This window comes from Loxodonta africana, chromosome 3 (genome assembly GCF_030014295.1).
Source record: "Loxodonta africana isolate mLoxAfr1 chromosome 3, mLoxAfr1.hap2, whole genome shotgun sequence".
Classification (NCBI taxonomy): Eukaryota; Metazoa; Chordata; class Mammalia; order Proboscidea; family Elephantidae; genus Loxodonta; species Loxodonta africana.
Genome location: NC_087344.1, coordinates 101,116,188 through 101,141,073, shown reverse-complemented (window position 1 = coordinate 101,141,073; position 24,886 = coordinate 101,116,188). Strand labels below are relative to the sequence as shown.

Genomic DNA, 24,886 nt, shown 5'->3' with positions numbered 1-24,886 from the left:
TGTCAACCTAAGGACTTGTAATGTCAGCTCCTTTGAAAGGCAATGGAATCACTGTAAGTGACAATAATGGGATTCTGTGGGTACAATGGAGACCTGGTGGTGCAGTGGTTAAGAGCTCTGCTGCTAACTAAAACGTCTGCAGTTCAAATCCATCAGCCACTCCTTGGAAACTCTATGGGGCAGTTGTACTCTGTCCCTGGAATAGACTCGATAGCAATGGGTTTGGTTTTTTGGTTTTGGGTAGGTACAATGACGAGCCCTGGTGGCACAGTGGTTAAGCACTCAGCCGCTAACCGGAAGGTCGGCAATGTGAACTCGCCAGCTGCTCTGTGGGAGCAAGATGTGGCAGTCGGCTTTTGTAAAGATTACAGCCTTGGAAACTCAATGGGGCAGCTCTACTCTGTCCCACTGGATTGGTATGAGTCAGAATCAACTCAACAGCAACAGGCTTGGTTTTTTCGTTTTTTTGCAGGTACAATATTCATTTGATGTAGGAGTTTAAAATTAAATAGCTAATCCCTTTAAGATTAAAATATAAAAAAAAATACAGAATTGTAAATGCTTTCGACAGTGGAGGGGAAAAGAGGCAGGTATGCGTCAACATGGAAGAGAGAGTTCTGAGCTTCTGATATTAATATATCTTTAATTTTGAAAATTAAATGAAAATTGATACTTTGGCACCACAGAGTTTATATTATTCACTGAAAAATACCTTTCCCTACCAAAAATTACCACTCAGATCAAACTCTATGACTCACCAAAGATTCATCTTGCCCAACAATGTGAACATGCTGTGCTACCCAATCATGGGCTGGCAAAATTACAAAAGGAAATAACACCATCCAAACCATAGCAACAAAGACAGTGGCCTGACAATGGCAGGTGCTATACAGACAGACACACAAATTTTTAAATAGTATTCATTTTTAAAATATGTTTATTGTCATTTTTATTTCACCTCATTTTTTTTAAACTCATAATACTTAAAAAAAAAAAAAAAGCATTGCAAATTTTATATGACCGTATGTGTTCTGAAAAACTGTTTATGTCCGGAAACTCACAAGTTATTTGGGATCACTGTAAGCACTGATCAGAGGCATAAAAAGGCAGGCAGTATTAGGGGCGCGGAGAGGGATAAATAGGTGGAGCCCGAGGCATTTTTAGAGCAGTGAAACTATTTCTGATGATACTCCAGTGGGCACTGTGCATTTGTCCAAGCCCATAGCACTACATAAAAAGAAGAGTTAACCCTAATGTAAACTATGGCCTTAAGTTAATAATAATATACCAATATTGGTTCATCAATTATAACAAATGTATCATACCAACGCAAGAGGGTAATAATAGGAGAGACTGTATATATGGGAGGGTAATATGGGAATTCTGTTCTTTCTGTACAATTTTTCTATAAGCATAAACTGCTCAAAAAAATAAAGTCTCTTTAAAATTTTTTAAGGTAGGCAGAACGGAATTAGATGCACAGGCCAAGAGGGTATGAGTCCCATTTTTTTACTCCAATCTTCTTATTTTCCAATTTAATCACTTTTATTTATACACCTCAGTTTTCCCTTTCCAGTATAACTGGTATTCCACAACTCTAACTTAAAGATTTATCAATACTTCTAAAAGAGAAACTTAAAAAGTTAAATTGCTGTTTTATTCAATATAATTCAGTTCAGCAGCTTACTTTTTAAAATAAGCCTTAGAAAAATTAATATAATAGTATACAGATCATATTTATTGGTCATTGTTCCTGTTTACAATTATAAAATTCATGTTGGTGAGGCTTTGAGTTGTTACACTGAAGTCATTAAGAATCTTGTCTAAGTTTTAAGTTTTAAGAAAGAAAAAATAAGCTCTGTCATTTAAGGGCATTACAATGAAATCTCCATTTTTAATTTTTCTCCTTTCTATTTTAAATTCTGAAATTTTTTTTAAAACTAATAAAATTCCATTCTCTTCTCAAAAACTTGAGTCTTGCTTTCTTTTCAACACTAGTACACAAGGCTATATAATAGAAGGTCCTTTTTAAAGCAAAATAGATTTTAAACAGTAAAATCTAATCATTACAGGAAATTCAAAATATGTATCTCTTGCTCACATAAGAAAACATGCACAAAAATCTGCACAGTAAAATATTTTTTTCATTTTTATTCTAATGCTTGCCTTAATTCTCAATGGCTTCCCAAAGCATCTAGAACCAATTTACCAAGAGAAAATTCTTAAACCTGTATCATAATGCTTCTATTCACTAAACTTCAACAGTCTAAAAACAAGAAAAAACAAGTCATTCCAGATTTCTGACCCCATTACTGACAAGCATAAGACCATTTCTCTCTCTCCTAACCAAGTGAGGCCTCATTCTGTAGCTAAGATCTGAACTCAACAGTAAAATATATCCGTGGGAAGGGTTTGGATTTTGACTTATTTCCCCATTGATTCAGAGTGGGTGTGTGAGTTTGAATCTTGCTCTCTACAAGTCACTTATTCACTCTAGGACTCTATTCTCACCAGTGCAAATGGGAAATGCATTACTTATTCACAATACTGCTACAAAGTAAAAAAAAAAAAGAAAAGAAAAAAAAAAAGGCCAAGCTACCTTACACCCTGGCTCTTAGCACAGAGCATGCCTCAGAATAGACACTCAATAAAACTTATTTGCCTTCCTTCCTTCCTTCCTTCCTTGCTCCTTTTCTCTACTCTCAATTGATCTAGATCCAAAATATATGACTAGGAAAATATTTGAAAGGCATGAACAGAAATAGGTCAGACAAAGAACATTTAAGCTATTCCACTTTAATCCCCAGTTATTTTGATCAGATTCATTCTGGATTTGGGGTTAGTCATCTATCACATGTTAAATAAGACCAACACACACCAAAACCATAACACGAATAAACTTCTCTCTCTAAATTTTATCTTATTTAGTGTACTTATTCTACAAACAGGACAAGAACGTCCTCTGCTACAGGGCTGGGGCAATTTGTCATTTGTTCAACTCATTCCTTTGCCTCATAAGCCATGTTTATTTAAGTAGGACATTAATGGGAAAACTAATGCCACAAGATAAAATATACTATGTTACACAGTGGAATCCTCATAAGAAAACAAGAGGAATTGTTTTCCCATATTTTGGGCAAGACCTTAGAGAGAGAAATATCATTTCCATCTAAGCAGCATCTAAAGAATTCTGGTAAGTTCAGGAACACTCAAGTTTAGATAACAAATTGTACCTTAGTGGAAGAGAAGTAAAAAGTTGTCACTGTAGATAGCACCTTTATAAGCAAAATGGTAAAAACAGAAACTATTGCCATAGCCCCTTTTCCAAGTTTATGTATGCTAAAGTGTCTCTGACTGGACTCCTATACTCTACAAGGAATTGTTTTAAGAATTCTCTTTCCAAAAATTTTAATACAAACTCCCAAAGTCCCAAATAGTCTCTTAGTCTGAAACAAGCTATGCAAAAAATTGTAGGGAGATAGATTATAAAATTCTCCACGTGATATCTTGCTGCCCAGGATCCCTTTACAGTCATTACTTAAACCAAAACACTTTTTAGAACATCTCCATTTGTGATTAAGTTCACAGTTTTATGTTTCTCTTAACAAAGCAGGCCAGTTCATTCATTCTCTTCCTCTTCCACCTGACTTCTCCTTCCCCTACCCCACCCCACAAGACTTTGCAATTTATAATATTTTTAAAAGCATTATCTAACCTCTGAATAGCCATAGGGAATGCATTGCTGAGATGATAATAAACCAGTGTTTAGCACATTCACTGAACTCAATCTGTATTTTATGTTTTTTCTTCTATTCTAATTCTCAAAATTGTTTTCAAGAATCTATATAGACATTTGTGAGCAATTAGAATTGTTACTGCTTCTGTGCAAGACTTAAAAAGCCGACAGGCTGTTCTGTGTCCTCTGGAAGCAGCTTGAGGCCTTAACCAAGTGAAACACCCAGTCCTACTGTGTACAGCAGTGACCACAACAAAGGCTGTGGTTTCTCCCACACTAGCCTTAAATAGGTTTAGATTAATGCTATTCATCACTGGGTGGAAAAGAAGACAAGGCAAATCCAAGCCAGCAGCATTGGGAAATTTTCTAACCAACACTCAAACCTCATAGTCATAAATGAACTGACCTCCATTCAAAGGTTTACTACAGAACAGCTATTTCTCCCTAATTTTTATACACTCTTTGCCTCTGAATTTCAATCTTTTTCACTACATTCTAGATGAAGGACATTGTTACTACCTTCGAGGTACACAGAAAACACTCAAGTTTGTTGATCACTAGTGCTATCTAAAGAATTTAAAAAATACATAAATAAAAATGCAAATTTGTACATTAACCAATAATTTACAGTAGATCATTCAGCCACAAAATCCATCTTGGCTTTAGTTTAAGGTTAGAGTTAGAATTTGAGATAAGGTGGTACTCTCTTCATTTTAAATATCACTGTATCTCAGTCTTAACCCTTCCTTTCCCAAATGTGTTTTATTATTATAAACCAGAGGAACTAACTGTACAACTTTTTATTAGGGAGTTTATTAAGATATTAAAGAAGTTTAATTACATAATGCACTGTTCTAGGCATGAGTGTAAACATACACTTATGCACACCTGCTAAAAAATATATATTGAATATATTTTAGATGTAAAGACTGCCTAATGTGGGAAGTCACCCGGAAATTAGTAAATTGTCATAACTAATTTGACATAAAAATTACAAGCTGAAATGATCTAACATTATCCACTAAAATTTCTTTTACAGTAATTATTGTATGTGCACTGGTAAGCTTTTCCATATAGTTATACTGTATTTAAAGTTGTAGCTTTTTTAGGAAGAATCATTCCCAGGGCTCTCAACAGCACTCCACGTGCAGCTTGGATGTGCACACACATGCACACAAAGCACACACACGCTCATACACAGACACTCCTGATCTTACACCTGCTCTGAAGCAGTAGGAAGTGAATTCTCAATCTGTCAACATGACCATCTGGTCCTTCTGCATATCACGGCTTTCTCTATTACTATATGAAGGAATGGCAATCAAGCAGCAAAGTAAAACCAAAATGCACCTGAACGGGAGCAGCTCTCTTTTGATTTTAGTGAAATAATACATGGCATAGCAGAGCAAAACCCGCAGTAAGCTAAATAATTTTAAATGAGCATTCACAACAGCATAATTAAGTGAACAATACGGTACAAGTAATGTGGTAATCAGTAATACTGCCACATGGTTTTACAGTATAGGTATCAGGATTCCAAGACACCGCCACAGCTCTTTCAGTGAGTGACGGGACCTTTGCTGTTCCTGGTTCAAGCAGAACTAACTAAAGATAGTAGGAATAGGCGGTAGCATGGAAGTAATCGGTAACTATTGTCCTAAAAGATTACTGTGGAAAAGTGGTCACTTTCTACCTTAAAACTAACAAGTACTCCTGCCGTCATTAGGACAAATTCAATTCACTCTGACACTGGCTAACTAACAATTACAGCAATTACCTGACTTTTGGACGTTTATTAGTCTTTCAAAGTGAATTTTAAGACTGCTAAAAATACTTCCGATCTTAGAAAATCCCTCATCTGCAAAAGGTGAAGACGCTCATTGTGATTTAGCTTTTGGACCTACTCCCACTTAAAAATTAGCAGAGGCCTTAGTTGAATTAAACATAATTCCATTTATTTTAGTTTTTCAATGTCTCCACACAGCTGCTCCAGAGCTTTGATTTTACCCTACAGCAGGTAATAGCTATCAAAAATAAATTGTGGCACTAACATTCTAGGGCCTAGATACGCAACCTACCTCTATCCAAAAGGTGAATCCTTAAAAAGCCTAACCTCTCACAAAACTTAACTAACCCAACTGAGATTCTATCTAGAATCTGATTACATTGCCAGAAGTTACACAGAAGCAGTTTAAAAAAAAAAAAAAAAAAAAAAACCTCTCCAGAAAGTTCTCGGTTGAGTGCCTACTAATGAACAAAGGTTAACTTTATCTAAAAGGTCAAATGCCTGGTGGCTAAGGTTATGACCTTAACAACTTAAATTGTGACCTTGCCACGTGCCGGCTATATTGTAGACTCTGATACAGATCATTGGTAAAGACTGGTCATAAATTAGCTTTACTGTTAGACGCCCACAAAGAAAAGCATTCGCCACACCATAATATTCCCAAGTTGTCATATGATACACAAGAAGGACAACTCAAAGAGAGGCCAAATTCAGAGCATAAACTGGTTTTACTCTTCTATATTTTTAACGAGATGAAATCCTCAGGCTTGTGGAATCACTCAGATTTCATTATACTGTTACTGTTTATCAGCGGCAAAAATTCACACAGTTCTGACACCACTTGATTTGGAGGAAAAAATTGAAATGTAGTTTATGTATTATATTTTGGCATCTCAATAAATGGTGAATAAATCGCCACCGCTTCAAAAAAAAAAAAAAAACTGATTCTGCATTAGCTTGCAGTATTTATATGTATGCTAAGATTTCGAATTCCTACCAAAGAAGAAGCCTACACATTAATAATTACTGCACACATTTTTAGAAGGAAAAGATCCCATTTTTGTGGCCATCTAGAAAGAAAACACGTTTCAGAAGGAAAAAAAAATACAATTACTTTAAGAGAAAGAGAAAAAAGAAACGCAGTCTAGGTGAAAAGGCCACAATGGTTTTGGCACGTATCTGGAAGCACGTTTCAGAGTCTCTGCCTCCTGCCAATACTGGCAAGTTCTCAAAACTTTTAAGGAGGTAAAAACATTGTTTAGTGTTTACAAATCTTCAGTATTATATCAGATGCTTGTCAAATCAGTTGTATGTATGTATGACCGATCTACCTCCTATTTGTATTGGCAGCTTCCCTTCCACAAATAACAGGTCTCTAAATCTCTTAACTCAAATATGAAATATTTTCAGACAAAAAGCCCTTAATATTTTCTTTTGCAATCTTCCTGTTGCGCACACGGAGAAGCAGCCATTACCGCGGTCCCGTGAAAACCAATGGCCTAACACTTGGCTGGCATTCAGGCATAACAAGGGATTCTGGGATACATCAGGAAAACCAAACCAAAAGGTAGTCTGATCCATGTTGCTGTCAATAAATCTTTCATAAGCAATAAGGATGCTAACTCTCCTAAGCAATCTTCTAAATGTCATTTTAACAACATAACCCTTCAGGTATTGAAAAAGCCAGCAACTGTGTTCACTCAAGGATTTGGAGCAAAAGCGTAACACATCATTAACAACGAAAGAGAATACATTTAATGGGAACAGCTAGAAATACTGCATTTCTTTAAATGTACAGGAAATATTTAAGTCAAAAACTTAGAATGGATACTGCTCACCCTGATGAGAAAACCAGCATGTCATTTACATGTTAACTTGAAAGGTAGCACACACTATGATCTGCTTCACCTGTTGGTACACTCGCGTTTCTGCACTGGACAATTAATAGCCTTTATTATTATAATTTATAAATTATTTACTTTTCTAAATATCTCAAAGATAAACATAAGATCTCAAAGAGTGTTCCATGAAAGCACTAATAACACCCACACTTTTTGTGTACCTTGTCTTTCTCAATCAGAATCTCCACTTACATATACAAATAAATGGAAAAAAAATTAACTTTGCTTTTTCAATAGACAAAACAAACGAACAATAGGGCTAAGGCAGGGGAAGGCTGCTTGTTCCATTTTAGACATCTTTGAGAGGTCTTGCTTTTTAATTTATGCTACCCAGAACCGGCTAAAGCAACAGGCACTTCTAGACATTAAGTACACATTTCCAAAAACCCGAATATCTGAAAAACTTACAGGTCACATCCTCTAAAATACGCGTCTACCCCCTGCCAACAGAATGCAAATAATGATGTGACATGCTTGCAAAGTTAATTTCTCCAGTTTCTTATGTAAGGACAGATGGATAACAAAAGTTCTCTTTCCAAAACATATATTGAGAAAAATAATAGAAATATAGTATCAGCTGACTTTTTAAAAAATATCTAATATTTTTAGAATTAAAAATGTTTTGCACATTAGTGCAGAGTTGGTTTTACAGGTATCATCTTCACTCTCCTTTGTGAAAAAATAAGTATATGAACCCCAAAACAACCTACTGGTAGCGTTCCACAACCTTATTTCTTCCATCTGGCTCAAGTAACTGCCATGAAGATAGCCTAGCTAGACCGATTTGTACATATAAAAAGTCAACAAGTTACACAAGACCTGAGCTTTCACATAACACAATGAGTCTTTTGTCTAAAACAAGACTACAGGAATAAAGTAAAAATGCATTATTTTAGCCGGTTCTCAATAGTTTTATCCTGAATGTTATTCTAAATAACAGGCACAGGTAAAAACAGGCCTTGAAAACAGCCTTGAAACGATAAAGAATTTTATAACCATCAGAGTGACACACTAAATCAATTACCAATATCGGTTTTCCAACGTGTTCACGCACTATACAGATTGGTTGCTTTTCATATTAACCTCTCCACCCATTACTTGAATTGGTTTCTTTGTTTCCCTTAGTATCTTAGATGATACTAAAAATCCTTAAATTCAAAGATACTAAGTTGGTATATGAATTTTTTTTTCCATAAATGATCAGCAATTTGATAGTAACCTTACCTCCCACTTCTTTTTAATTGGCAAGGGGTTCAAAGGCCCCAGTAGGTTAAAAACACTCCCAAAAGAAAAGCAACTAAAAATATTGCCTCACTACCAAACTAAAGGCTTTTTAGCTGGCTCACTTGCCAGTTAAAATAAACTCTTTATTACAAGGATTTTCATGAAACGCCTCTCATCCATCATCAAAAAATGTGACCTAAACATATATACATCTGATTACCAACAGCTCTGATAACACTACTTACCAAAAGAAATCACTTAGTGAGAATTCTTTCAAAGCTATTACTTTTCCACCTGAACAAAGGTGGTACCTAAACACTAGGCTTCTGGCTGTTCTGACTTTGCTCTATCTTTGAAACCACACTGTCTTTATTTATGTGGCCTGCAACCTATGGAGTTCAGGAATGGTCCACCATAAACAAAGGTCACCAGAAAAGAAACACAGGCAAGAAAGTAGAACAACTTCTCACCATCGCACTTACCTGCTGCATGCACAAAGTATGCCAAATATAAATCGAGTTCCTTAACAGAAACCCCTATGTGATGGGGCTGGACACAGAGCCCTGGATTGGAGCACTGTGGGGACTTTACAAGGCGCTCACCATCAGTACTTTCCAGCGGGATACCTTTAAATAAAATCACCATAACCAGGTCCAACCTCCAGACTTTATCTGCCTGGCGGAGGCAGTCAATTCTTCGCATCTTGCCTTTCTGGTCTGGGTTGGAAAGAACACAACATGGAGGTTTTTTTCCTGTAACTGTAAGAACAAAATCCTCTCGGTACTCAGGTCGAATATCTTTCCGTAACTTTGCCAGAAGTCTGGATGCCCACTTCTGCTTGACCTCTGGTTTTTCACTTAGCAACTCATCCTTCACAGCTCTCTCTTCTTCTTTTGACATACGTTTTTCATGTTTTTTGAAGTATTTTCGTTTTCGGGCCTGCAGGTTGAACCATGTGTAGGCGAAGGCTCGGACGTGGGGCAGAAGTGCTTCGATGAAAGGATGAAATTCATCCTAAGGACAACAAATAAAAATAAAAATATGAATATAATAAAAACAAAAAGAAATAGCGTTTCTTCTAATGGTCACCTTAAAAAAAATCTCATTTCAGTTGAAATTTGATTCAAGTATTACATTATCAAAATCATACCGAGAATCCCTACTAGAAGTTGGGGGAAAGAAAAAAAAATCCATCAGTATCGTTTCTCATGATCTGAAAAATGAAAAACACTGCTAAAAATTAAAAAATGTTTTGATATGTTCAACATAGTGCACCAAGTTCTATTGTTGGGCCTAGTTCCCAAATCCTTTAGATTGCAAGTGAAATTTATCTAATAGCAACATATAATCTTAACCCTATTTCAAAGAAGGCATATCTAATTTTCCTCCAGCCTTGACCTCACTACTTGTAGTACAGCCAGGGCCCAGCCGCCAGATTGGCAAATCTGAAACATTTAGATGCCAGTCAATGTTTATGGAAATCTAAGAGCAAAATTCATCTCTACAATCAATGAAAACAAAGACTTTCCCTCTAAAAATATCGCACATAGGCTCTGATCTGTTTCTTATTCATCTTGGTAATATCTTAATTCCTCTTTTAAATATCACAGTTGGTTTTTTTTTTTTTTTTTATGTTCAAAAACTTAGAAAAATTTGACAGGTCCAAACGCAAAACAAGAAATAAATTTGATATTCATTAGACTAAAATTAAAGATCTATGTTCAAGATATAATTGCTAATACTATGGGAATGAAGCAAAAAAAAGAAAGAAAAGCGTACATGCCAGATAGTAAACAGAATGCATCACTGTGACAACACTGTTGCAACTAAATACATTCAATTTACTGATATGATTGTGCAAATCCTCCAGTAATCATCCGTAAAAACAGAATAATTATTTAATGTTAAAGAAATAATATTTCAGATATTTTCTCAAAGGGAAATGGAGAACCTGGTATATTCAATGCTTGTGAGACTCCAGAAAAACTCTCACAGTTGCCTCTTAAAAATCCAAGTTATTTGAAAATAAAATTTAATTTAAACCATTTAAATTATGCTTCCTATTTTACTCAAAATGGTTGATTTTTATACCCGGCATTTTCTTAGGAAACATAAATTTAAAATTAAATGAAAAATTAAACAGTAACCTCCACAAGGCTTTCTGACTACATTTAACTTTTGGTTAACCAACCCACACTAATCTTACATAACTTCTTTCTGCCGCACAACCTCCCCAAAAAGATAAATTATTTACTTTCAAATAAATAACGATAAGAAAACCAAAGAGATATTTGATGACATTTTTTAAAGGATGTAGGAGAGGCAGATGTTATAAAATACATTCTTTTTCAGTTTGTAATATCCATCCAAATATACATTTTGGAGTCACAAGTAACTGTAATGTCCAAAACAGAGTTACTATTAAAGCAATTATTAAATTTTTAAAAGTTCAAATGCAAACTACATTGAGAGGTTAAAACTGATAAAATATTTAAGTGTGAAGTCCTTTAAAACAGTGTAAATTATAATTGATCACCTAAGCATTACGTATAACTAGTTTAAAAAAAATAAGTATATAGTAACATAATACATAATAAATCACTTCAATAATTGACATTTAATTTTTTTCCTCTCTGCACAAGGTTCAGGCTCTGTGTTTCAAGCTTAGTTTTGAAAACGGCTCTTTTTCAGTAAAAGAATCCAATGGAGAAGTCAGTTTTCATAACGTGTGCATTCTTTAAGCGGAGGGGAAATGGAGAGAAATGACAAGAATTATATTATTCTTTACCATAAACCATTAACATTTAAAAATGTTCTGATGTTTAGAGTCTTTTTTACCCTTAGTTTAGGAGAGGGAAATTTTTTGTGGTGGTGGTGGGGGGACTTGTCAAGTCACAGTTTATCTCCGAAGGTATCCGCCACACCGCAAAGCATTTAAACATTACTGAATTCTGAGCTCATCCTTGGAATGCTCTAAAATACATACATTTTATGTCTGAAACAGTCCTTCACACTGACTGACTTTCTCTTATATACAGGACATGCTGGGGAGCAAGGCTCAGTGGTATTATGCAGAGAACTCCTGGAGTCTACCTTAAACTACAAAGTGGGCTTTCACCAAAAGAAGGATTTCATTTTGAAGTCTCAACACCATTTTATAATGCAAAGAATAACTGAGTTCCAAGTAATTCATATTTATGTTAAAACTTGATCTTATTAAAAAGTTTTATTAATGTTAATAAACATTTTAAATAAACACTCTAGTATGGCATTTTAAGTGCTCGAAGATACTCCTAATATGCTGCTCAAAAACCTGCAAACTGTGTTCGTTTCTGTTCAAGAGGAGTTTGTTTACCTGCAACCAAATGCCCATATAACTCATAATGAAGAACCTTAAACAAGGCCACCTATGTCAACTAATCCTTAAAAATAATCGAACTTCTCAATTTTGCATCAAAAGTATTTACAACTTATTATTCCCCACAGGTTTCAAGAATGTGCCAACAAAAGTGCACAGTATTTTGTGTAACTTTACTCACTCAGGCATAATTAAAGTGCTAGTTAATTTTTTGAAGTATATCTTTCTCAACTGATGATTAGAAATATTCCAAAACATCAAAACTAAAGAATATCACTAAGCTCAAAGGAAGTGTCCAGGGATAGCATAAATTATTCCCTTAATTAAAAAAAAAAAACTTATAAACCATGTTGCTGTTTATATTGCCATAAGCTCCATAATAGTTCAAAATACTCAACAGAAAACAAATAATATTTTATATATATACTCAGTGAGAAAGTTACAGACCACCAATAAAATCAAACCTGAAAACCTGTTTCAAAAGTGGTATGATTTTGAATCAGCATCTTAAACATTTGAAAGTAAGCCAAGTTTAAGAGCCACTGAATCCTGATATTTCTGGAAACTACTTCTTATAAATTTCTGCTGGATTATCATTATACGGCCAGGTACATGATTTGGTTATGTTATGTCCATATGGATTGAAATAAGATACCTGGCATTTTCCTAATAAAGTTTTTAAAAATTGTATGTAAGTAAAATAGACCCTGTCCTTCCATTTAGAGTACTTATACTCTGCTTCCAATATGTTTCTTTTTTTAATGAGCAATAAACTACCTACATTTTTCTTTATAAAACTGGCCTAAAGCTTTATAAATATTTCAGCAAGTTAAATAAATTGTAAACCGAATTTTAAAAGAAGAACTCATAAAATGTATGAATCCTCATTCACTATTTTGTGTACATTTTCTTCAAAAACTGATACACTGTTTCTCTTAGTAGTGTTTCCAGGAGAAGGCCTAGTGAATACATCAAACCCACTGACATAAGGGAAAAAAAAAAAAAAACTTTCTTACTGTGATAATAGCTCATGAACCCTGAGAAGCCAACTTTGTTAAATACCTATGACCTGGGCCTGCATGGATACACAGATATCCCCATACATGCACGATCCCAAAATATAAATTTATCTTCTCAGAGCTCATTTCAGAAGAGGTTAATGTATCTGCTGGGGTTCTTTCCCGCTACTGCAGCACACTGGTATTATCTACAAGTTCTGAGTGTCACAAACTTTTGCCAGCTAGAACTTCAGTCTTGGAATCTCAGCATTTTCACTGTAGTCGGCAACTCATTCAAATTATCTTGCACTTTGCATCTTATCCATATGCAATTGTGAACCTTGCCAAAAGTGGTTGGAAAAGTTTCATTCCATACTTTCACAAGTTACTAAAATAGGAACCTTGGAAGTTTGTTAGGGGAGGCGAAAAAAAAAAAACTTTTACAATAACTAAAAACAACTGCTATCCATTATTAATGCTAGGCCTAAATCCCAAACAGACCATTTCAACATAAAAGATGCATTTAAGAGTCTTCTGAGATCAAATAGCCAGTATTATTACTGTTAAAGATATTGCAGTAAGAGGGGATGTTATATGGGAAATAAATTCAGAATCCAGAGAGCAGAGGAAAAACTATTGATACTTTTTAGCCTCCCAGAAAGTATTCCGGTTAAACCGTTATCTCCTGTTAAATGAAGGAAAGAACTGGTAGCAGGTTTTTAAGGGAGTGGTGAATAAACACTTTATTTGAAGCATAAAACTTCATCTAGATGATTAATGATAGATCGAAATGCACCAAAGCAGTATGAAGACTCACACTTTTTTCCCCCCGTTTTTTAAAACGCAAAATCACTTTGACTTCATGCCTTTTTGTCAAAGAAAATAAATAATATATTCAAAGGGGACCTGATTTGGAGCCGCAAAGTAGCAATATTTTGCCTGGCGGTGGTGCAGACAAGGGAGGACTGGAGAGGAAGGGCATGGAAGGGAGGGGCGAGGGAGACCCACGCTGCGAGTTGAGTCGGAGGGAAAAAGTTGCCCCACTCCTGCGCGCAGAGCGGTCGGAGTCGTGCCGCGGCGGCCGCAGCGGCGGCGGGAGGAGGCGGCGGCGGCGGCCGCGGGGGAGCCGCGTCTAGCCCGGGCCGCCGCTTGGGCTCGCAGCCGGGAGCCCAACTCCGCCCGCCCGGCACTCCCCGGCCTGCGGCCCGCGGCCTCCGCCGCTCGTCGCTCTGCGCAGCGTGGGCTCGTCCCGGCACCGAAACTTTCGCTCGGGGAAAGAGAGAGGGCGGGCAGGCGGGCAAGCGAGCGGGCTTGCAGGCTCCACCCGGCCGGTGCGGGGGACGCGCGTCCCCGCAGTCCGGCACCGCGGAGTCGAGGGGCCGGGTCGCCGCAGCTAGCCCGCGTCCGAGACGCACTGTCGGGGACAGGGCTGGGGCCCGGCACAACGGTCCCTGTCCCTCCCCCGACCAGACCCCCGAAGGCTGACAAACAATAAACAAAAGTAAGAGTTTGGGGACGCATTTGGGGGCTGTGGGGCGGCTCCGGTGGCCGCGCCGCCTGCGCAGGGACCCGAGTGCCTCCCGCACACGTAGGTTTCAGCTGCCCCGAGTGTGCCGGCAGTGCGGTGCGTTGGGTCCGCGGCCCCCTCCCCCTGGCGCCGCGGAACTACAGGAATCCTCCCCTCGGAAGCAGAAACGCTGAGTCCAGATTTCAGCGTGTCATGGTCTGCAACCCGCCGAAACACGTGCGGGGCGTCCGAAAACACCGCCCCTCGGCCCGAAATCGTCCCGATATTAATTAAACCATTAATAAGAGGGCGCCATTAGCCATGTGCCCACACAAATGGCCGTGCAAGAGGAATGCACCCACATGGAAACAAAGTTACTTTCTAAAAGCAGTATCTCTCCCCCACCCGGGCACACGCGCGCACACACACAGCAACACGCGCAGACCCGGGCACACACGGAGACACATGCCCCGGGCCCCGCCGGCGCGACGGTCCCCGGCGCCCCGTGCCCAGCCACCCCGTGCCCAGCCCCAAATCGGGCCCCACCACCTCAACCCCCCACCCTCTGCATCCAAACAGCTACTTACCTGGGTGAGACAGAGCGGAGAATACATAACTGCTGTGCGGTGGGGTGTGTGTGTGTGTGTGCGGCTGGGTGTGTGGTTTGGAGGTGTGCGTGAGTGTGGGTGCAAAAGGAGAAAGAGAGGGAGAGAGGAAGAGAGAGAGAGAGAAAGGGGGAGAAAAAAAAAAAATCAAGCCTGCTTCTTGCGTTCACATTTCCAACTCGGCTCAACTGCAGCCAGCCAGCGCTATTGCCGCTCCATGAGCTGAACTTTAACCCCGCCTAGAGTTTCCCCACACTCCACTATACATGTCTACTGTACGCGGGCGTTAAAGGCATAGCGCACCCTTTCCCGCTCCCGCGCCAGCCCGGCCGGGTGCCCGCGAGCTGCCCGCGCGCCCGCCTCCGCCTCCGCTCTGCACCGCACCGCACAGCCGCCGCCCGCTCGCGCCGCCGCCGCCGCCGCCGCTGGGGGGGGGTGTGGGGGAGGGGGCGGCTGCGGTGCCGCGCGGCCAGCCCGGTCCCGAGCCTCCGCGGCCGCTCGCGCGCGCTCGCTCCTTCTCGCTCCCTCTGGCTCTCTAGCTCGCTCTCTCTGCCCCCCCACCGCCGCCGCTCCCCCCCACCCCCCAGCGCATTACTGGGTAACGCAGTAAGGAGCAGTTACAGTCTGTACTCCCGGGCAGCTATAGGCTGCCACAGGATGTGCTTAAGCAAACAAAACTACTTTTCCTTGTCCCCATCCCCCAACCACCGCCGCAGACCTTCGCGGACCTCGTTTGCGGACTTGGACAACTTTACCCGGTTGCCCTGCATTCCTGGGACCAATGTGTGGGCACATCAAGAACCAAGGAGAATGCCAGGAGGCAAATTTGCATGTATGCAAATTTCTTAAAAATCAGACCTCCTAGGTAACTTTTTTCCCTCTGAAATGCGGTATAGCTCAAAGCATTGTAATCTCACCAACGAAGCCTTCTATGGGAATAGATTCGTCGGCAGACGTAATTATGCACAAAATCCTGAAAACTTTGCACAGTTTCAGTCCTATGGCATTCAGAAGCAGGGGTACGGGGAAATCATTTCACACGGAAGATGCACCGGATTTGGGGAGGTGGGTGTCTGGAGAAAAGGAGGTGGAGACTAATGAGCATTCTCCCTCCCAGGACTGTGAAACTAGTGGGTTTGAACACAGACGCCATACAAAAAGTTCTATCACGTTCAGAAACAACAAGAAAAGAAAAATCTTCCTAAGAAGAAAAAAATTGTGAAAGGGGTGTCCCCTTAGGGAAGGGACATATCATGGTCCACAAACGCGTGCCCAGAACTGGACTTAGTCTATCATTACCTTCCCTGTTCAAGGCGGCACCTCTGGAAAGGTGCCTTTTAAGAATCCCCCTTTTTTCTCCCCCAGGTAATAGTTCTTAAAATGGAAAAGAGCTTCCTGCAATTATTTTAAGTTTGCTAAAGTATTGTTTTGGCAGAAAAGGGGGGTGGTTTTTAGGGTTTGGCAAGTTGCCAATAAGCCTGCTTTTCCAGTTTTTTTTTAACCTCATATTTTTTCCTCTAGGCTCTCTTCTCTCCTGGAAATAAGTATATCTCCCTCCTAGAAACTCTCATCCCAACTCTCCCTCCTCTCCCTCATTCCAGTTTGTAGCCTGCAACATTTGCAAACCCTTCTCAAAATTCCAAAAGGAAGAAGGAGGGTATCACATTGAAAGACACTGGCACACAGACAGGGAAATCTGCACCTGGATGGAGTTTACATAACTAGAGGGTCTCGCGGAATAGAGGAAAATCCTATAGGAATGCCCACTGTGCGAGTGAGAGTGAAGTGATGAAGTGATGTGTTAAGGCCACTCTCAGTCAGACCTATTTAAAAAAAAAAAGTGAGGGGTAAGAAATATTCTACTGGAGGAAGAGCAAAATAAACTCTTCTGAAGTAATCTGCATCTGTCTAAAGTTATTTCTGTGCTTGTTCTTTATGTATTTATTACTAAAATAATTCCCAAATGCTCAAGAGAAGATTCTCACCCCCTCTCCTTAATATCCTAGGAAATCTCTCAGATTATTTTCTAAGGGGTAATAATGATTTAAACCTTTAATAAGAGTCCTATTTTTATCCGTCCTAAACTACTGCTTTTCCTTGGTTCTTCTTGGATTTCAGTAGGGAAGAAATGTCCTAAAAGCTCAGCCGAGTAGCAGAAACAAACATCCCTGGCCACGAAAACCTTTGCTGGGATCTATAACTTCAACGCGCTCCAAGTTTCCTCGATAGAAGTTTCTGGCTGACAGTCCCAACATGTAACTGAGGCACAGTGAGAAGCTATTGTTCCTGAGTGTGTACCCATGGGAAACTGTCTTCCAGAATAGATTAAAATCTTTCCTTTTCTGTATTAAAAGACACACTTCACATCTGTATCTTTCCAAAACAGCACAGATTCTTACTTTTAGATGAATCTCAAGGAAACAAAAAAATTAAAAAAAAAAAAAAACTGGCACATAGCCTTTTTTTAATGGGAAAAAGTAATTTAATGCTGATATTTCTACTTTAAAAACTTCTTTTGTTGCAGCAGTCGATGTGCCCGCGATTTCCAGCTTTTTGCGGTTAGCACTATTATCTTAAGTAACTTTTGGCGCCCTTCGTAAGACTTTTGGATATGGGACGATTGTTTGCGCCCTCTAGGCAAGGGCTGGATCCAAGTTCAGCACCAAAGCCCTTCACATCCGCTCCTGCTTTCTCTCCTATCTCCGCCAGCTCCTGCTCCCCTCCCCCGCGGAGGAGGAGGGGTGGCGGGGGAAGCACACTACAAAGCAGAGTTCCAACTACAGCCTTTGGAAACAAAACTGAGAAAAATACAGTAGAAGAGTTACAGTTACAGAAAGGCTTCTGGTAACTTTCTCTCCAACAAGCACAAATTTAAGCGCACGCGCGCGCGCGCACACACACACACACACACACACAAAGAAACAGATGTTCCTCAAAGGGCAGTCAGGGGATAAAAAACATTTCCAACTCTTTCTCCTCTTCCCAAGTTGCAAAAGTAAACCCTTGTCCAGAGTTCACGAAGAAGGTAAGACACTTGAGAGAGGGCAGGGATGGAGGCAGGAGGGAAGAAAGAATAGTAGAACAGAGTGGGAAACACAGGTGAAGTAGGAAAACTAGTTTACTGCAATCATATAAATGACCTATTGTTAGGAAGGATAAACCCCTTATTGGAAATAACCGCTCCAATCATTTATTTTTCAAGTGCTAGGAGGCTGCCTTGAAATGGGATTGTCTCTGCGCAAAGGAGGCTCCTGTCATGCTCTCTGCTATCCGTATTCTTCTTGGCACAGAGCCCAGCCTTGCATTTACTGTGTTTTATTTGCAGAAACGTTACCTTGCCAGCTTTAGTGAAATCCTCTTAGATATATAAATTACGTCAATAAGGTTTCACTTATATGTACATCTCAAATACCTCTCATTTAGAAGGTTACTTAATAGGAAGATCTTATTAATATGATTTAAATTTTAATGCCCAAAGCAGTGAAGATAAAACTGGGATCATAAGTGACAACACCATTAAATCTGTAGTTCTTACCAAGACTAACTTCATTAACTAGCATTTTCCAGCATTTTTCTTCCCTAATTTTCCCCCTGTTGGTTACTTGTGTGAAGATTGTTTTTACACGCATATAGTCTTAAACTGAATCATGTTGCTGAACTGAGCATCCAAGTAGATTTTTACATCAGATTTCCAAACCAGATTTGATCCAAAGGCCTAAAACCTTGGGAAATAGCCTAATGGGAATGTAATCCAAAGATGAGAAAGAGCCCATATTATTTTTCATTCACTTCCCAACAGAATTAGGTGTCTACGCTACTCATAGAGAAGGAGGAGATGGATATATTTTACTAAGAAACTGCCAGTTACTGTCTCCAAGACAAGCTACTCCAGTTGGTTTCCACTGGATTGGTGTCAAGAGCTTGTCTAAGGCCAGACTCCAGCTCACAGTTAGCGAGTCAGCAATCTTCCACACTCACACCCTCCACAAGAGTTGTTGTGGTAACATAGAGAAAAGCGCACTTGGCCAGTCTTACTGTCCTATTCGCTACTGACCATATACTAAAACAGCAGAATTCAAGAAAAGCCAAGAAAAACCACTCCTCCTGTCCTCCCCTTCCTTTCAAATGTATAAAACAGCTGTCAGTCCACCTGTGAAACATTCTTTCTCTCAAAACTGTTGTTCAGAGTTCAAGAAGAGAGGCTCCCACATTCCTTCAAAGTACTTGAAACGCCAAAACTTCTAAGATAATCAGGGTGAGGGTTTTTGTAATGCTGACTATGCAATATACTACTTCCCAAAGCTCATTACAGCCCCACAACTCAGGCACGTTTTAAAGCCACACATTTCTTAAAGAAGTCGAACTTCACCTTCACCTTCCAAAACAGGTGACGACTTTTCCAATTTTAAAAATAATAATACAAAGCTAAACATTTCTGTAGCAGAACTTTCGTGACTTTCTCCAAAGAGCAACGAAAAGGGCATAAGATTAATCCAAAATGCTCCAATCAGCTTTTTTTGTTTCTTAAACTCGAAAACTCTTTGCTATTGTGCTTGCTAAATCCGGAAGAGTTTGCAGCTTTGACAGCGTGAACGACACCATCCCGTTCAGAGCCGCAGAGAACTTCAGATGTCCTCTGCCCCGCCCCCTCTGGCTGCTGCGAACCATTGTACACCCAAGCTTCCTTATGATTGGATAAAGCTTTTGTCAATCTCCCATGTTTGTCCCATTGATTAGGGGATCGAATCGTCAATTATTCTCTGGGTCCAGACATTTCTTTTCGGGTTAGGTTGACTGCTGAGGCCAGACGTCTTTTTACAGAACCGAGCACGTACAAGATTTTTTTTCTCCCTTTCTGGAACCGAGCAAACGCTAGGAGAAAAAAAATCCGTCAAGCTCAGCAGTTTTTTCAAATCCCGAAAAAAAAAAAAAAAAGGAAACCCGGTCTCTGATGCACATAGCAAAAAAGCCATCCACAAAGCTACATCTTTAAAGCAAAACCGTCACAATAGACATTTACCCAGCAATCACTTAAATGCATATGCAAGCGAAAGAAATTTTAAAGTCTTAACCATTAAACAAGACCATTCTACGATTATTGTTGTTTATAAAACGCACACCGTATAAATGCAAAATAGAAAGTTTAAAATGTACCACGTACCATTGCAATGTAAAAAGAGTACGTGAGAAACTTTAAAATGCTCAGACGAATTGCTTCATTTGTTGTCACCTTTTTTTTTGCATTTAAAAAATATCTAAATAAACTTGGAACCGTTGAAAACCCGGAAGAGATTTTTTAAAAAGCTGTTGGCCAATTGCAGGCTTCTTGGAGATTTTTTTTTTTTTTTAACTCCAAATCAGAAGGCTTTTGCAATTGCAATGCGTGCTTTCTCCCTCTCTCACTGTCTCTCTCTCTCTCCTCTTTTGAAAGCCATCCAACTCGGGTTCTCAGATTCTCTCTGGTTTTGCCTTGTGTGCTTTGGGTTGTACGAGACTTTGCAGAAGTTGCAATCGATTCCGCAGTCCCTTTCTCCTCTCCCTACCCCCTTGTTTATTTCCGCAATCGCTGCAATTTGCATAGTAACCACGCAGGAGCTTGCAAAGGCGGCTGCCTGCGGAGGGGGCCGGGGAAGGGGCAGGGAAAAGGCCTTGCCCCTTTCTCCCCTCCTCCCGTCTCTCTCCCCGCCAGTCTCCTCCTCCCACACGGCGCGCGGCCAATGGGAGCCCCGGCATTCAGCGCAAGCTCCGGTCGGGACTCCGTTCTAAAGAAAAGCCCCTGTGTTACTAGGCCCCGCTCGCGGGATCGTGTTTTTGGCGCAGTGGAAGTTCCCCTGCAGGCGGACTTCGCGGCCGGTTTTGAGTTGCTGGGAAGTTGTAGTAATTCGCCTGCGGTTGTGCGGGTTTGCACGTTTTAATCAAGTCTGCACACCTGCTTTCTCGGTTTCTTCTTTCCAGAGCCTCTTGTGAGTGATTAGGCTAGTTCATGATGGTTAGCGAGAGATTTAACCTTCATTTGCACTGGTGTGGACCAAGAGTTAAAGATCCCCTTCAGCGTATTAAATCAAGCAAGTGCAAATGTCACAGAGAAATAAAGCAGTGATATAAAGGTTCTACCCTGACTAAATATAAAATTGTTAGGTGGGCTCCTTCAAGAATAAAGCAGTTCTTAAAAAAAAAAAAAAAAAAAAATATGGCGAAATTCTAATTGCCAGCATCTAGTTTGTCAATAGTCTTACAAAACCTGGGTTCCACAAAGTTTAGCACAACCCTGTTCCCCTCCCCCCCCCCCATAGGTCTGTAAGAGTTGCTATTTAAAGGATGACTTAAGGGGAGGCTTTTTAAAGATAGTCTTTGGAACGCTGGGTCCTCCTCCTCACTGGGTAATCTCATTTCATTAACCCAGACTCTTTCTTTAAGACCACAAAATCTGAATATTTCAACGTCAATGTTCTATGTGTTTGTTTTAAACCAACAACATAGCCTTTAGTGCGGGGGAGGGCAGGAGACAAAGCTAAAAGGAGGGAGTATCCCTTTAAATGGAAAGCGTCAGTGACCCGGCCCTGGTGTTTTTGTTTTGTTTTAATTTGTTTGCTTTGCGTCAGTTATGTAGCTTAGAACGTTTTGCTGAATAACTGAGTTAACAGAAAAATATGTGCTTAGCTCACCTGATAAAAATTATCCAATAAGTCTAGGAAGCAGCCTGACAGTTGTCTGATCCTCTTCCCTGTCCTTGGTGAAGGTTCCTAATTAATTTCAGAACCTTGCACACTTAAATCAGAGGTTAGTGGAAATTAACACATTTTATTTTGAATCACATTTTTGGCCTCAGCCTTGCACTTTACAACTCTGTAACTGATGCAGCATTGCAGGGAGCTAGTGCACTGTGGCTGTTGTTGGTGTTAGACAAGCTTTGTAGTTCTAGTTTGCCCCTTATAGATTCAGGTATGGTCTTGCTCTAGAAAGTCAGTGGCATTTAATCCAGGGCTCCTTCACTGAGCATACACGTCTAGTTGGCATACTACTTTCATGCTTGAAATACACATGATAGGATTTAGTGGTTAAACTTAAAAAAAAAAAAGTTCAAAGTAACCAAAAAGTTCTAGGCATAGTTCAACTAGGCTGTGTGACCTTGAGGCAGTTACATAACACCTGTAAAACAGGACATCAACCTATTGTGAGAATGGAAGGATGTTTTATCAAGAGCTAGTAGACTTTGAAATACACAAGAGGTATCAGCTTGTATTGCATTGCTCTGTAGATGCCATGGTCTGAGTAATTCCCAATGCTAAGCAAGCCAGGCCTTGCTAGTAGTTGATAATAGTGAGTTTTGTGTGCATTGTCTGTAGTTCATTAACTCAGTTTAATGTGGTAGCTTGGCACCATTTTCAAAGTGACCCTTTCTTTTTTTTTTTTTTTTTATCTCCATCTAGTCAATAACAACATAACATAGGCTTTGGAGTCCAACTTAGGCTTTAATGTTGGCTCTGCCATGTGACTTTGGGCAAATTATTGGACCCCTGAAAGTTTTAGGCTCCTCATCTGGAAAATGGGAGAACATTATATATGCTCAACCACAGTAGCTATAATAATACTATTATTGTTGTTGATGTTGTTAGTTGCCATCAAGTTGATTCCTACTCGTGGAAACCTCATAATACTAGTATTACTTAATACCACTTACTAGGCGCATTGAATGTGCTAACAAAAAAAAAAACAGCTGGGGATAAAAAGAAGAATAAGGCATTATCCCTGCCTCTAAGAAGCTTATAATCAGGGGAGACAGGACACAAAGCTAAATAACAACGTAATTTGTTAAGTGTTATGTCCAACATAGGTATGTAAAAAGAGCAATGGGAAAATGGCTGAGTTTGCCTGGGTATACAGATAAAGTCATAGAAGGCTGAATAAGAGGAAATGACATTTGCTTGAGGCCAGAAGTCTGTATTTGTCAACGGAGGAGCAGAGGATTCTTTCCTGGGAAAACAAAATGAGCAGACACAGTGATGTCAATGAATGCAATGGACCTAGAGAATGGGAATGTCTTCCATTGTAGCTGGTTGGCTCTCACTAGCACTAGCTTGTATTACAGTAACTAGAAATGAAGTTAGAAACGCAGGCAGACACAAAAGGGTGAAGGGCCTTGTGAGCTGCTTGAACTTTTACCTGAGGGACTGGAAGGTAATCAAAGGTATTTAAGCAAAGAACTTCCAAAGTAAAGATTTGCAAGTTAGAAAGATTATTCTAGCAATAGAGGCAAAAAGACTAGTTAGAAAGAGATGAGAGGAGATTAAATCCGTAACTATATATCAGCAACAAGAGTTAATGAGAAAAAAGGACGGAGAAGGAGAGGGAAGGATACAGGGTAGAAAAGAGGGAGTAAGCAAGGGAGTCACATCACTGACATTAGTCTTCAGGGACTTTGATCAGCAGGAACAATTTAGTTATGAAGTTTTTTCAGACTCTCCTCAACATCTAAATACACGAATCCGTAATAAGATCTTCTTCTGTTGCTATCCATAAGGTAACAAGAAGAACTGATGCATTTGAACTGTGGTGTTCGCAAAGAATATTGAATATACCGTAGACTGCCAGAATAATGAACAAATCAGTTTTAGAAGAACTACAAGAAGAATGCTCCTTAAAAATGAGAATGGCATGACTGCTGCTTTCTAGAAAAGGACACTGTGGTCGATAAAGTAGAGGGTCAGTGAAAATGAGATGAGATGGACTAACAATAGTCACAACAATGGACGCTAGCATGACAGTAATGATGACAATGGCACAGGACTGGGTAATGTCTTATTCTGTTATGCATAAGGTCGCCATGAGTTGGTGCTGACTCTCAGGCAACTGACAACAACAACATAACAAGACCTGTTGGTGAAAGAGGCTTCCACAAATTGCCTCTTTTATACCCTTAAACCTACCAAGATAAAGCAATACCCCTAACAATAGCTTAAAAATGGATTGAGTATTTACTCTACACTGGTTCTTCCCACCCCTGTAAATTTACATTACAGTATCCTCACCTCCACCATGCCACTGAAAATCAGCTGCACCTTGAATAGGGTGACTTTGGGTTGCCCACCCCATTGAGAGCCTCATGTTTCCATGTAGGCTGGCTTTATGCCTTGAAAATCGTAGGCCCTTCCAGGCATTCTGCTTTGTTGACCCAAATAAAAAGTTAACCCTCTTGCAAAGCATTGATATGGAGAGTAGAACATCACAGTCTTATAGAATTAGAAACATAATTCAAAATTACACCTGTATGTGTTCCTAATCATCACTTTAAGTTTAATTTGGGAATTTAGTGGAATGTTGACACATAGATACATTTCACATTTTCTTGATTTATTTGTGTAAATGCTAGATCATCCAAAGTACTTTTTATAAAATATAATCAATACTGGCATTCAAATGACCAACACCGCAGTATAAATAATAAACACTAAAAGGAAAATTAAATCTAAGAATTGATGAAGCTCCCAGATAAGCAAGTTGTAGCAGATAGTTGTCCCCCAAAATCTGTCCTGTTTATTCTAGGATAAATAAATGGTTAGAGTCCATATTTCCCAGCTTTCCTTGCTGTAAGCAAAACACAGGGGTTTAAATACAGTCTAGGCTGGAGAAGCAGCACAGGTCAAGGAGGTTATTTAGGGACCAAGCTTCCTTCCATTTTATTGCTCTGTTCTATGTAGTTGAAGGGCATTCTCCTGGTCTATAGAGTCCGGTGGTGCAGCAGTTAAGAGCTCAGCTGCTAACCAAAAAAAC

General features: G+C 39.6%; 1 protein-coding gene across 6 annotated transcripts in view; it reads right to left on the bottom strand.

Moving 5' to 3' along the window:
• Positions 1-21,384, bottom strand: part of NFIA (nuclear factor I A) — a 418,368-nt gene extending 396,984 nt beyond the window's left edge. For 5 of the 6 annotated variants that reach the window (XM_010591225.3, XM_003411049.4, XM_064282053.1 and 2 more), the window contains exons 1-2: positions 15,098-15,439; positions 9,130-9,661 (exon numbers count right to left, since the gene is read on the bottom strand). In XM_010591225.3, coding sequence (XP_010589527.1) covers positions 9,130-9,661; positions 15,098-15,124 — 559 coding nt within the window. In that variant the 5' untranslated portion in view covers positions 15,125-15,439. Of the gene's footprint in view, positions 1-9,129; positions 9,662-15,097; positions 15,440-20,276 lie in introns of those variants that run through there. The other variant, XM_023549533.2, reaches the window with a different exon arrangement.
• Positions 21,385-24,886: the final 3,502 nt, after the last annotated feature.